The following is a 13,512-nucleotide window of genomic DNA, read 5'->3' as shown; positions in this document are numbered from 1 at the left end:
GGAGATCCGGCGAGGACGACGAGGCGACGGCGATGTAGCTCCGGGAGGGGTCCCACGGCGGCGGCGCGGGCTCCAGGCAGCGTCCGCGAGGCGACGAGGCGATGGGGTCGGGGCACCGTTTTCGGGGGCGAGCGCCCCCGATCCAGATCCACGCGGGGGAAGGGGAAAGAGATCGGGGGGATCGTGGGGGGGGATGTGGGGTGCGGCTAGGGTTTCGGTCGGGTGGACCGTGGGGTTAATGGGGGAGTGGGTGGCCGGTTGGGCCGGCCAGGCGGCCTAGTGGCCAGCTGGGCCACGGTCCAGCAGGGAGGGGTTCCCTCACTTTCCCTTTTTTCGTATTGTTTTGTTTTCTGTTTTTATTATTTTATTTCTTTACTGTTTTATTTTAGTTGCACTTTATTTTTGGTTTAGTAAAATATGAAAATAGCCCCAAAAATAGTGTGTCAAAATAATCCACTGTTCTAAGAAGTTTTACCTCAGAATAAAAATAGTTTAGTATTTGGTAAAATATATTAGGAGTATAACTAATTGTTTTGATGTTGTTTTAATTACTTTAGTGTATTTTAATATCTTATAAAGATGTTGTTCCCCATCAATAATATCCATGATTTATTTGTCACATTAAGAACATTTTAGTTTTGACTTTTGAAAACTTTAATTGTTTGACTTGATTTTAAATTTGAATTTAAATCGTTTTTGAACCATCGCGAGATTAACAACAGTAACCGAGGTTACGTGGCATCGTTAGCGTGGAATTACTGTAGCCTAAATATCCGGGCGTCACAACCTTGATGATGATCTCACCACACTATATTGTATTTGTACGGGCCTAGCATACTGTTACATTGCAAGAGAAACATAGTTCAGTTTTCTTCAAGGCATTTCCATTACCAGCGTATTCAAATTTTATTATTGTTTGCTTTACAATTTTTGAACCCCATGCCTCTATTCCCGCTTGCCTCCGTGCATGGCTGCCTCCCACCATTCCTAACCACAACCATTTGCTGACAAACCGTAATCCACCCCCGAAGATGGAGACAATGTTTTTTTTAACAATAGATGGAGACAATGTTATCACGCATCGCGAGGAATTTGACGTCTTTGGCACTGCCAAATATTAGTAGTACGTTAATACTCCCTGTGGTTCTTTTAGTCTGTATATAAGTTTTGTCCAAAATCCAAAATCAAAGTATCTCTATTTTCCTTTCAGAAAACATATCTCTACTTTAACCAAACATATAGAAAAAAATATTAATATTCGCAATGCCAAATCAATATTGTTACTATCACGCACAGCACGCATCGCGAGGAATTTGACGTCAGTACTCAGAGGCTCATCGACCAAGATTTGGGACGGCCAAATATTACTAGTATGTTAGATAATATCCATACACGCCATGCAACTGCAATCAATCAACCCGGCTGAAGGAACATATAGGTGGCAGCCATCATGCTCTCCCTGGCATGTTGAAAAATCGATCGCCTCCCTTTTCATCTTGACCTTGTCGAAGGGGATGATGATTGAGATAACAATCGTCTCGCAATTAACTATGGCGATAACCACCCGTGTGGCCGGTCGCGCGCCACAGCGCCGTTGCGCAAATCCGGCGCCGATGCTGCTTAAGAGTTAAGACACACACAATTGCTAGGAACCAAGGTGAAATCCCGTGCAAAATCCCGTGGCCGGAGTCAGCCTACCACGTGACGGCCGCGGCCAGTCAGACGTCTCCAGCAGGGACGCCCCCTAAATTCTGCGAGACGGAAGCGCGGCCGTCCCCATCGTTGGGCTCATCGGTTTTACTGTCACCGTGCCGGCCCGACCCGCCAGGGAGCATTGCGCGCGAAGCCGCCCACGCTGATCGTTTTGGGTGGCTATATATCTGTCATTCCCTCAAAAAAAAAGGCTATATATCTGTCTGTATCGGCAAAGCTGGCGCCCGAAACACACGCGGGCACGGGCGCGGCAACGTGCAGTCGAGTCTGGTAAGCCGCTACTGGTAGTATAGAGACGAGCGAGGCGACGGCGACCGGCTTCTACTGCGCGCCCGCGGTGCGGTGTCGTCTAGCCTTCTTTTCGTCCTCTTTTATGCAGGAGGGCCGAGTGGAAACGCCTCGCCTCCTCTTTCCATCCTTCCTCTTCGTCCTCTGCCCCGCATTTCCATAGTCGTCTCCTCAAGCAGCCACCCACTGGAGTCCAGAGACGGCATCAAGCATGGAAGGCAGAAGGTGGCAGATGGATGCTGCTGCTATGATCTTCGGGCTCCTACACGGCGCCTTCCTCTTCCAATTCGCAAGTAAGCTCCCGGTACCGTTTAGCTCCCTGGTTTTCCTACCTGGCTTACGAGTTAGTACTTTACTTTTGACTTAAACTGTTCCATTCGAGAGAAGAAAAAAATTACTTCTGACTTGAGCTGTATGCGGAAATGTTCTGCGTATGCTTCAATGCTTGCTCTTCTGATTGTGACAAGAAAAGGCGGAAATAAGATGGGAGTGTATGGCTTAACATCGAATAGCGTCACTAATTCCTACATAATCAAGCGTGCCGGCAAGAATTTACAGCACCATTCAGCTGCTTTCTTTGTTGTCTGCCTTTGTTCTTGTTTGTCAAGTAAGCTGCATTGAGTTACTTTGTTTGCCGAAACAAGTAGTGCTATTTACATACTACACGTGGCAAGTCACTGAAGTTTCTTCAGGTTATTACGGAAATGGTGATGGCGCAGCTACGCTAACCTAAAGTAGGACGGATCTCATGAGACCTTGCCTTCTTATTCATCAGATCAAATGAACTTTCCTCAACGGTAGAGAAATACGGAGTACTATAAGGGAGGGTAATTGGAGTTCCTTCCTCCTTGAATGCGATTTTTCTTCTGTCGTCTTGATCATACTGTATTTCCCAACGCCCAGATAGAGAAAGGAGTTACTTTTGGGTATGCTGTCAAAGACGATGCTCGATAAAAATCATGATCCCGACCGATCGTGGTGCAGAACGGAGCACGGCACCTTAACTGTACTACATTGGTAGTACTGCTGTATGTATCAGGGGAAGCTGATGTGCTGAAAGTAAGTGATGATGTGAGTAGCTCCTAAGCAACCTCACATGCACGTTGTGTTGGCTAGCGAGATTGGCACGAAGTGACTTTGACTGCTGTCCGAACGCTCACCCAACCCAACCGGTTGGTCATGGGATCTAGTGGTGGGAGTATCAAATTATGAAGGATGCGTGCGAATCAACAAGGCATGGACAGAGGAAGGTCCGGCACCTAAACCCCGAGTGACAGATCATGGTGTCCAAACTGTACAACGAATGGCGTGTACCGTTGCTACCTAGCCTAGGTATATTTGCATGCATGTGGGCAGCCCAACAATACAAAATTCCGATGAGCATATACAATTACAGATATGCTCCGGCCGGCTCGGTTGCATTCCAAAAGTTTGCATGTTAAGACATACTCCCAACGATCAAATATGCAAGTAGCCAAATATGCATTCTAAATTTCTAACTCGCCATTTGGACGTGTTCAATGTTCACAGCGTCGCAGTCGTTCATCGGGGTCAACTACGGGACGCTCGCGGACAACCTGTCGCCAGCGGCGTCGACGGCCAGCCTGCTCACGTCGACGTCCATCGGCAAGCTCCGCCTCTACGAGCCGCAGCAGGACCTCGTCGCGGCGCTCGCGGGCTCCAACATCTCCATCCTCCTGGGCGTCCCCAACTCCGACGTCCCGAGCCTCGCCGCCTCACCGGCCGCCGCGGCGTCGTGGGCCGCGGCGAACATCCCCACCATGGTGTCCGTCTCCGCCATCTCCGTCGGCAACGAGCTCCTCAACTCCGGCGACCCCACGCTCGGCCCGCAGCTCCTCCCAGCCATGCAGAACCTCCTCGCCGCGCTCCCCGCAGGCTCAACCACCAAGGCACGTTCGTCACATGCACGTTACTGCCTAGCTAAAACGGTGGTCCTTGAATCTTGAACGAGATTATATTTGCATTGGCCGAAGAACAGATCTCGACGGTGCATTCGATGGCGGTGCTGGCGGCGTCGGACCCGCCGTCCTCCGGCGCGTTCCACATGGACCTCGCCGGCAGCCTGGACCCGGTGCTGGATTTCCTGCGGCAGAACGGCTCGCCGTTCATGATCAACCCGTACCCGTATTTCGCGTACGCGTCGGACACGCGGGACGAGACGCTGGCCTTCTGCCTGTTCCAGCCCAACCCGGGCCGCGTGGACGCCGGGTCGGGGCTGAACTACATGAACATGTTCGACGCGCAGCTGGATGCCGTCCGGGCGGCGCTGGACGGCAAGGGGTACGCGGGCGTGGACATCGTCATCGCCGAGACCGGGTGGCCGTACAGGGGGGACGCCGACGAGGCCGGCGCCACGCCGGACAACGCCAGGGCGTACAACGGCAACCTCGTGGCGCACCTCAGGTCGCAGGTGGGCACGCCGCGGACGCCCGGCAGGTCGGTGGACACGTACCTCTTCGCGCTCTACGACGAGGACCTCAAGCCCGGGCCCGTGTCGGAGCGGTCGTTCGGGCTGTACCAGGCCGACCTCACGGCCAACTACGACATCGGTCTCGCCAAAGGCAGCGCCAGCCCCAGCACGTCCGGCCAGATCGGCGTCACCGCAACTCCGGCGCAGGTGCTCGCCTCGGCCTAGCCTGCGGCTTTTGTTCAATGGAATGGACGGCGCTGACGCTCTTCTACTATTTTGCAGGCTGCGCCGCAGGCCGGGAGGGGGGCGACGCCGGCAGGGTACTGTGTGCCGACGAGCACCGTGCCGGGGAACACGCAGCAGGTGCAGCAGCAGAGCAGCTCGTGCTACGTCCCGGGAACAGCAGCATCGCCGAAAGGTGACGCCGGCGTGCTGCTGCTTGTCTTGTTTGGTGCTTTGCTGGGCCTGGCAATGGTGGCCGAAAGTAGATGACAGCATAGATATCATTTTCTGAATGGAAGTCGCATGACTTTTGGAACGCAGCCGTTACTCTTTGTGCATAAGAAACTGGTTGAGAACAAAGAAAAATGGCCAAACTTGCACTTGATCGATCGACGAACTAATCAGCCACCTTGCATCTCTCTACCTTAGTTAGAAGTACAAAAAATACCCATGCTGTGCTTTATCTACAAAGCTCAAGCTACTACTCCCTCCGTTCCAAAATAGATGACTCAATTTTGTACTAAAGGTAGTACAAAGTTGAGTCATCTATTTTGGAACGGAGGGAGTACCTATGATTAGTGTATGAACAATTTGTCTAAGCAACCACCGTCCAATTTTCCTTGCGCGCTTCAGCAAAACGCAAAATGTGGCAGCCAGCAGCAAGACGTTTTCTCTTCTTGGGTATGGCTGAGTGCTCCCTATGCAGGAGCTAGACGATCGTGCTGTTTTGGTAACCTATCTTATCGCGCAATTATGCGGACATTCTTCTGGGTCACTACTGAAAAATTCTGGCATCATCATGATTCAAGTTTGTTCCAGAGATGCAAAGCTCTTCTGATGATTTGGTCTGCCGACGATCCTTCTGCATACGCTTCCAAAGCTCGCAACAGATTTATGAATTTGGCTCCATCATCCTGGAAAGCAGGATAGCAGCGTAAGCAGGAAGCACAAAATGAACAGAATCTAGTGGTATTAACGATATATGATGCCTATGGCTTGACTCGCCTTTGGCTTCTGGAATACGAGGTCAGGGGTCTTAAAAGGAACCATGTACGATGGAAGGTCACAACGTAATATGGCCTACAACAAGAGTAACCTCGATCAAAAGAGTTCAGTTGAGGGATGATCTCATCTCTTAGCAGGCTAATATACAAAAGATGGCGGAATTCAGTATTCATGAAAGAAGACGGTTAGGAAGAAAAATTACCAGGCTTTTGCAGAGTAATGCCTGTTCTGATTGAGAGATCAAAGCCTGTAAAGGACCACAGTCAGCACAACTTCTTAACCTTTTCCTTACGAGAACAGTAGGGAAGAACTCTACTGGAATAAATTACTCGGCATTTGGGAGACCATAAGTTGACATGCTTTCCGGAGAAAATGCAATCAATAATCAAGAAGATGGTAACATATTTAAAAGTTCAGATGCCATTTTTGCATTGTTGCAGTCTGCAAATTTTGAGAACGGTCTGCTTTTACCTGTTTGATTCGCTGGTCCTCGACTTCATCCACTGATCTCAATAAGTTCTCCAACGAACCTATTCAAATTCCAATGAAAAGACAATTTTCAATCAAGGTTTCTGATAATGCCATTCCATACTTTCAAAAACTCAAAACATCAAATATATTGTAACAACAACACTGGTGAATTAGTAATGAAACATCAGTCATCTTTAACTCTGTATGTGTACAAAACCTCCTTTCAGATTGTGTACCTAGCTCGATCAGTCAATAAACTAAAACAAACATTAAAGCAATATCCTATAGGCTGCCGTCCTCAAGTGATCGATTGTTTGATACATACTCCCTCTGTATCAAAATAAAAGACGTTTTTTGACACTGTAATATTGTCAAAAAAACGTCTTATATTTTGATACAGAGGGAGTATCTAATAAGCACTCAGGAACAAAAATAGTTCGATAAAAAAAAACATACCAAACTTAGTTATTAGTTTTACTGCATTAACATCTCCAATTCCTTCAACTCCTGAAAAACAAAATGACCAGTCAAATGTCACAGTCAGCAGGTCCCCGCAATGAAAGATAGGTTATGAATTTAAATTGCATGAATGCATGGTCTTGTGTGTGTGGGGGGGGGGGGTGTTAAAAAGGTTAATTAAACTTACTAGGGTTCATTACACATACAGTGGGTTCATAAATGTGTTTGCTGTAGAAGTGCAATCAAATTGCAGTACATCTTATCGGTGTAGAGTTTGCAAGGCTTGAAAGCACTGGATAGAAAAGAAGAGCGGAGAGCCCACTGCAGTTGTATACTTGGGGGCACAAAGCGGCGAGCCAGTTTTGGGGCCATGAGAAGCGGAAAGAGTTTGGAGACAAATGGTGCAGCTGCAAGGTAGAGGCAGAGCGGACTGGAGGCAGTTTGCTCAGGCGGCTTGTGGAGCATCGTCGCAGCCATGGACTCCAATGTAGGGCGCACTTCTTGCTTTCTTTGGTTGCAAGGAGAAGGGTGACAACATCACAACGACATGTCTCAGGCTAACTTGGCTACCAAAAGCAGCCACCTCACCCACAGGCCAAACATTCCAGAAACCGTCTAACGCATGCAACACACTTAACCAACTGCCTAAATTAGGAAGTTTCTGCCTGTTTTTTTCTCTCCGTACTCAAGTTTTTGATGCGTTTGTAAGGTAGAAAGAGATCCATGCTTTCATATACAGTTGGGCCGGCTTGTTATGCCAACCCACCAGAAACAAGTTTTGTTGACCCCTAACTAAAATGGTACAAGATACAACAGCAACAGAAACAATACCTGGTATATTATCAGCTTTGTCGCCTGAAAGTGCAACAACATCAACAAACTGTGATGGCTTTAATGCTCCATATCTCTTCACGAAATCTTCGACTCCAAATGAAACCATCCTGTTTGTTCAGAAAAAATGAAACCTCCAGTATGTTAAAATCATGAAAATGAACTATTTAGACATTTCCAGCGACACTTTCAGAAGGTAAAAAACAATCACACTGACCCAGAACCACGTGGAGAAATCCTCAGCAAACGTAGAGAAGGTGATAAAATTTGGAAGAAATCTTTATCAGGGGAGACAACACGGACCTTCAAAAGAGGCCAGGCATATTGAAAAAGAAAGACGTTAGCAATAGATAACAACCAGAGTACACAAGAAGATATCGGATCCATCAGACTTTAGCAATATCAAATTTATATCAGCTAATTTCACTTCTTGCACTGTTGGTACAAAAGCCAAGAAATGCTGAGATTGCCCTTAACTCCAGCCATTGTCTAGTTGCATCACTTTCCAAGTAAAAGTGGTAGGAACAATTGTTTATTATTCCATTGTTACCGGAAATCCAGTCAACGTTCCAAAAAAGAATCCAGTGCATATGACAAAACAAGGTATTAGAGGAATGATTCATGACGAAGTATTTTTTACCTTGTAGCCTGCAGACACACTGTTGACAGCTAGTGTACCAATAGCATCATCAGCTTCGACACCTGGAACCTACATTGATAATTTTGACAATCCCAGATATCAAAAGATAACAAATAACATCTTCAAACCAAATATATAACTGCTACTTTTTACCTCGATTACTTTAATTGACATTGCTTTGATAGATGCCTTCAAGTATTGCATGCCCTGAACAATGGTGTCTGGTGTTGAGGTGCGATTGCTCTTATAAGCAGGATATAACATATGTCGAAAAGTCATTCCTAGGAGAACACAAGAAAGACAGTATCATGTTTCTATAGATCTAAATCAGTAGAAAATATTGGAGATAACTGTTAAGAACAACAACAAAAAATGTCGCAAACCTAAATTCAGTTAGTGTTATTTTAATAAATGCAGACCTATATATCAGTAGAGAAGAGGGCAAAATGGGAAAAAATGGACTAGAGTTGAATTGTTTCAGCCCAGAAGACTAGAATAAACAACACATGTCCAGATTTCAGAAGGACCGCAGCAAATACAAATGAGCCAGAGTTTCCAAATGTACACACCACATGAAGCATAGAAATGAGGTTCTGTCATGCGTACTGGACTCCTCGGACAAATGTGCAGGATTTGTAAAGTGCATAAATAGGAAAAATACAGGAATAAAATTTCATGACATGATGGATCCTACAAAGATTGTGAACACAGCAATTAATAATAGAAGTTTTGGTGGCACCCACAAGAAAAGCACTAGAAGTTCTGAAGACACTGAGTGCATGTCATAGACACAAAGAAAAATTTCCAAGAGGGTCACTGCTTGTTAGCTATCATATAGAATTGGAGTGTAGAAAAGCAATCCATAGTAATTTTTGAGGCTCATTCCTTCAAACAAAATGGTGCTTCCTATGGATATCCCACAAGATTCTTTCAATCCAACGGGGCAAAGAAAGGAGGATTTGAAAGAGAACAAGAACACTTCCTTATAGAATGAAAAAACTAGCATTTGTGAGATGAAGCCTTAAACATTGTATTCTACAAATCATATTTTATCACTCTTATTGTTTTACGCCTGTTTTGATCCAGGCCATCTTTTGAGGAAAAAAAATTTGGATCTGCCTAGAAAGTGAGATGCACCAAGATGAGGAAGCCTCAGATTACCATCTCCCATGATCCCCATTAAGTTACTTGAGTTTATCTTACTCTTACCTTTTGCCATGTGACATTCTTTGGATGGCATGGCCGTATAATGACCATATGGGACTCCTGAAAAGAAAAGTTTGGCCACTTTTTTATAACTAAGAACTGTAATGAGATGTGTTACTCTGAATTCGCATAGCAAGGGTATTGGGGTTCTTTTCACAAACTAGTACTCCCTCCGGTCCTGGGATGAGAAATCCAAACAGAAAGCTAACCCTTCAAACCGCATAATATAGATAATATAATTGAAATTGCCAAACATGGTTAATGATACTAGCTTAGTATTGTATAACATTGTATATGGTAATATTGATTTGACTTGACACCAATATGCACCCCCCACCCCCCCCCGCCCGGGGTGCAGATACAAGTAATTCATAAATCATAATACATTTCAAACAGAACAAGAATGGATCGCAGATGCAAAAAGGAAGTGCAGGGAAAACACCAACTTTGTTGGTTCGACAACTAAAAGAATAAACAGAGAAGAGTTGTTAAAATCATGAGCAGGAACGATCAACTAGGGGAGAACTCTACATGCCAGGAAAGGTGAACTTGGAGAGGACGTTACATGTCCAAATATAAATAGAAAAGATGTTCAATACAAATAGTAATTTAAGACAAATGCTTAAAGAAAACAGAATTGGAGTTAATATTTTGTGTTGGAAACTATGCAAATTAACATTATATGAAGTGGATGTGCATCAAGAATGATAGCAAGGATTTGATTAAAGGAATTTTTCCAAGAGTAAAGATTAAAAAGAATGAGTTAGGGGAATTCTCCGACGGAGACAGGCACAGAGCTCACCGTCATGGTCAAACACCATCTGCAAATAAGTTTAAAGCAACGTAAGTGGTCAGAAGGCTAAGAGGAAAACAAATAAAAGAAGTAAAGAAAACACATTGTAGTTTCTGTAATGATGTATCACAGCTCAGCATTTACAGCTTAGTTTGGAAAGTGCCAAATGATCATTAAAGGCAAAATGTTGAAATAATAAGTATATTACAAATGTGCAGGTTATCTACAGTTGGCCCCTAAATTTTTTATTCCATTGAGGATTAGACTAAGTATGTTAGACTAAACATGCGCACTTAAATTGATAAGCAGTTACCAATGAACAAAGCTCATGCATATAGATAACCAAAATGTAGTTTTTCAGTGAAAATGCAAAAATAAATAAGCACTGCCAGTAGAATGCATGCAAGAACAAAATGGCATACCGCAACATGAGACGGAAGGAACTCCAACATGTCAAGAAGCTGCAGAGAAAACTCGACAGATTACAAATCACAATAAAGGATCATAAACTTTATTAGTTAGGCAACTATTACAAAGGAAACAGTTCTACAATGTCAATATAAAGTTTGGTACATGAAAAGGCATGGAGGCAAAAGGTTAATCCATCATTAATGATTGAACAGCGAGAGTATTTTATATTTTCTTCAAAGCCACAGTAAACAACATATTGACACATTCTCTATGGACCCAGAAGGCACTAATACCAACCGAGGATAAACTTTTGTGGTTAATAAACATCACAACTCTGAAATAGGCAGATATGTACAGAATATTGTCTTTTCCCAAAACTCATCCCTATAAGATCCGCCTTAATAGTCAAAGATGCCTACTGGAAAAAACTTGATAAGAAAAACATCCTATTATCTGTCACTATAGTTCATTAACTAAACGTCATATGAAGACAAGCATGGTGGAACAAATATTGCACTGACCATCCAGTACAATGTGCCATTGACCAAAAACATATCTTAAACTCCAAAAAGTTTCTCAACTTCCCTCATCTTCCATATTTTTCAGTTCTCCCTGGTTCCTACTTGTTGGATTAGTAGTGCCCAGTGGATGGTGAGAAAATTGTTTATAAAGAGAGAAAAATACAATCATGGACCGTATTCACTACATGAATAAAAATACAAATGAAGAAACAGAATTGTCCTAGCAGATTGTGTTTCACACAAACTCTACATGACGCAACCCATAACTGCAACACCCATTATATACAAATTTGAGTTTATTAACATTGAGGATGTCATTTCAAAGCTACAACTAAGTCCTACTCACCAGTGACAGAGCTTTGAATATAGTTAAAACCCAATCCCCATTGCCATCAGCATGTTCCAACTGACCATGTTGCAGCTGTGCTACATCCATGGAAAAAGAATAGATGAGATGCAGATTACAACACTGAAAACGAGCAATAGGAAAGAGTAAATTTCTCAAACAGGTTTAATGTATGACAAACTTAAATATTTAAGAACAAATTTTACAGATTGATCGGACTACTCAGTAGTTTTGTATACAATTGGTCTCTAAATCTGTACTACGGACATTGGTTAGGAGTTTCTGTCCAAGCATAGCACACAGTTCAACCAGATAGACGGATTAGAAGGTTGCGCATTACAGGATAAACAATACAGCAGCTGGACAGCTAAACCATCAGTCTCTGAAAACAATGCACATAGGGTGGGTAATGAAATTGAAAAACTGTCTCATGTCATGTTGTTATGGACTCGAGATTGCATGTGTGGAAGCATGTAATATTTCATTATTTCTTTTGCCAGTGTCTAGGATAACGACAGAATTCTGCTATACTTCAATTATCATATTAAAGTAGACCTAAGTCCAACAATTCCATGTCTAAGTTGAGTTCCAACATTTGCTTTACCAGAACAAGTGCTGACTTAAATACATGTTCCAAGCCAACTTACCAAGCATATGAAACGAAATGTCTTGAGGATCACAAAGAGGTGACTGTCAAGACATTCCGTTTCTAGACATAAACTTATCGTAACAACTAAAAAAAAGGCAAAGCAAACAGACAAGATGTACCAATAATGAGTGCACGAGGAAAACACTGACCTAATATCTTGTAGTAGGATCTGTACATCACTGAGGTTCCATCAACAAGCATGATTCTACTCTTTGAAGGATCAGCGGGAGCAACATTCTCGCCAGGATTCGTTAATATGGTCGACACGCCTGAGGGCAAGCTGTCGTCATACAACGGAATCCGTGGGGCATGATCCACTGACGGTCCTTGAAAACTCTCGACTGAATCAGTGACTGGCAAGACTGACTGCCCCGAGAAACCATAATGTGTCGAAGAAAATAAGAGCAGTAATTAATCGGTATTTCGCATTAGAAAACATTAAGGTTATGAACCAGATGAACCACTATCATTTTGAGTCGAAAAAGGGTTGAGCGATCCAACTTGCAACGCAACTACGCGAAGGTGCTCGGCTGAACAAGACGAAACTTTATACAGAGGCAATGCGGTGCAGGTAGCAATGAAATGGTCGCCGAAGCTTCGCCGATTTTACTAGGGCTAGTTAATGTAGCATCCCCTACTTTTTCGCTCTACGGGCCTTCTCCGGCCCCAATCTGTGGAACCGTGAGAGGAGGAGGGCGTCGGGTAGCAGAGAAGGGGGCGCAGAACACGTACCTTACGGGAGACGGCGAGCGGCAACTGGAGGGGCCGCGCGGCGGCGCGGAAGAGGAGGCGCGGCACCGCGGCGGCGCGGAAGCAGCAGCACGCCATCGACGGACCGGATGCCCGCAGCGCTCCAGTCGCGGGCGGCGGGGGAGGTCAGTGCCAGCCGGCGGGCCGTGGGCAAGGAGTTTGGAGGCGGTTCCCTTTGGGGCTGATTCAGCAGCACAACCACGGAAGTTGGGAGACGAGCAAATGGCGTGGCGGCCGCCAAGACCGTGGGAATAGGCTTGGTTGCGTTGCTCCTGAAATTTCTAGATAAAAGAGCGAGGAAATATTTTCTTTCACAAATCCATTGTCGTCCAGCCCGGTTAGGATATCTGGCTTTCACCCAGGCGACCCGGGTTCAAATCCCGGCAATGGAAACTTTTTTTGCCTGTAAATTTTTTGCTCTCGGGCTCCATAGAGCATGAATTTTTCAAAAAACAACTTTTTAAGTTTTTAAAAAAACTAACATAAATGCAGAAGTGTTTAGAGATGCATACCAGATGGGGGGCCCTACTAGATGTGTGTGAAATTTCACGAACGAAATACATTTTGATGTGAGCTGTACAAAAAGAGAAAATCATGTACACTTTCATAGTGAAAAGTACATGTGCTAGCATAAAAAGGTATTCGCCATTAAACTTTACAAAGTAGTGCAATGGAAACTTTTTTTGCCTGTAGATTTTTTGCTCTCGGGCTCCATAGAGCATGAATTTCTCAAAAATCAACTTTTAAAGTTTCTAAGAAAACTAACATGAATGCAG

At 44.5% G+C, this 13,512-nt stretch overlaps 2 protein-coding genes and 1 non-coding gene across 5 annotated transcripts; 2 read left to right on the top strand and 1 right to left on the bottom strand.

Annotated features, from left to right (window-relative positions):
- The first annotated feature begins 1,940 nt into the window (after nt 1-1,940).
- LOC123092867 (glucan endo-1,3-beta-glucosidase 7) lies at nt 1,941-5,098 on the top strand. The gene is made up of 4 exons (XM_044514722.1): nt 1,941-2,294; nt 3,532-3,911; nt 4,001-4,639; nt 4,715-5,098. Exons 1-4 carry the CDS (start codon nt 2,213-2,215, stop codon nt 4,922-4,924), a joined length of 1,311 nt encoding a protein of 436 aa, XP_044370657.1. The 5' UTR covers nt 1,941-2,212; the 3' UTR covers nt 4,925-5,098.
- Nucleotides 5,099-5,229: 131 nt separating this feature from the next.
- Nucleotides 5,230-12,997, bottom strand: LOC123092866 (DNA polymerase I). 3 transcript variants are annotated; one of them, XM_044514720.1, is made up of 15 exons: nt 12,719-12,997; nt 12,136-12,352; nt 11,338-11,417; nt 10,482-10,520; nt 10,069-10,087; nt 9,270-9,326; nt 8,214-8,341; nt 8,061-8,129; nt 7,638-7,723; nt 7,421-7,530; nt 6,587-6,637; nt 6,131-6,189; nt 5,862-5,906; nt 5,660-5,734; nt 5,230-5,568 (listed from the first exon to the last, which is right to left on the bottom strand). In XM_044514720.1, the coding sequence occupies exons 1-15, from the start codon at nt 12,812-12,814 to the stop codon at nt 5,452-5,454; spliced, it is 1,248 nt and encodes a 415-aa protein (XP_044370655.1). In that variant the 5' UTR covers nt 12,815-12,997; the 3' UTR covers nt 5,230-5,451. The 3 variants fall into 3 exon arrangements, with proteins under 3 accessions (XP_044370655.1, XP_044370654.1, XP_044370656.1); XM_044514719.1 differs by having other exon boundaries at nt 12,136-12,367; nt 12,719-12,975; XM_044514721.1 differs by lacking the exon at nt 9,270-9,326 and having other exon boundaries at nt 12,136-12,367; nt 12,719-12,975.
- Nucleotides 12,998-13,054: 57 nt separating this feature from the next.
- Nucleotides 13,055-13,128, top strand: TRNAE-UUC (transfer RNA glutamic acid (anticodon UUC)). Its single transcript has one exon. It is a non-coding gene; the product is annotated as a tRNA-Glu (tRNA).
- The last annotated feature ends 384 nt before the right edge of the window (nt 13,129-13,512 follow it).

This window comes from Triticum aestivum, chromosome 4B (genome assembly GCF_018294505.1).
Source record: "Triticum aestivum cultivar Chinese Spring chromosome 4B, IWGSC CS RefSeq v2.1, whole genome shotgun sequence".
NCBI lineage: Eukaryota > Viridiplantae > Streptophyta > Magnoliopsida > Poales > Poaceae > Triticum > Triticum aestivum.
This window is presented reverse-complemented; position numbering and strand designations above follow the sequence as displayed.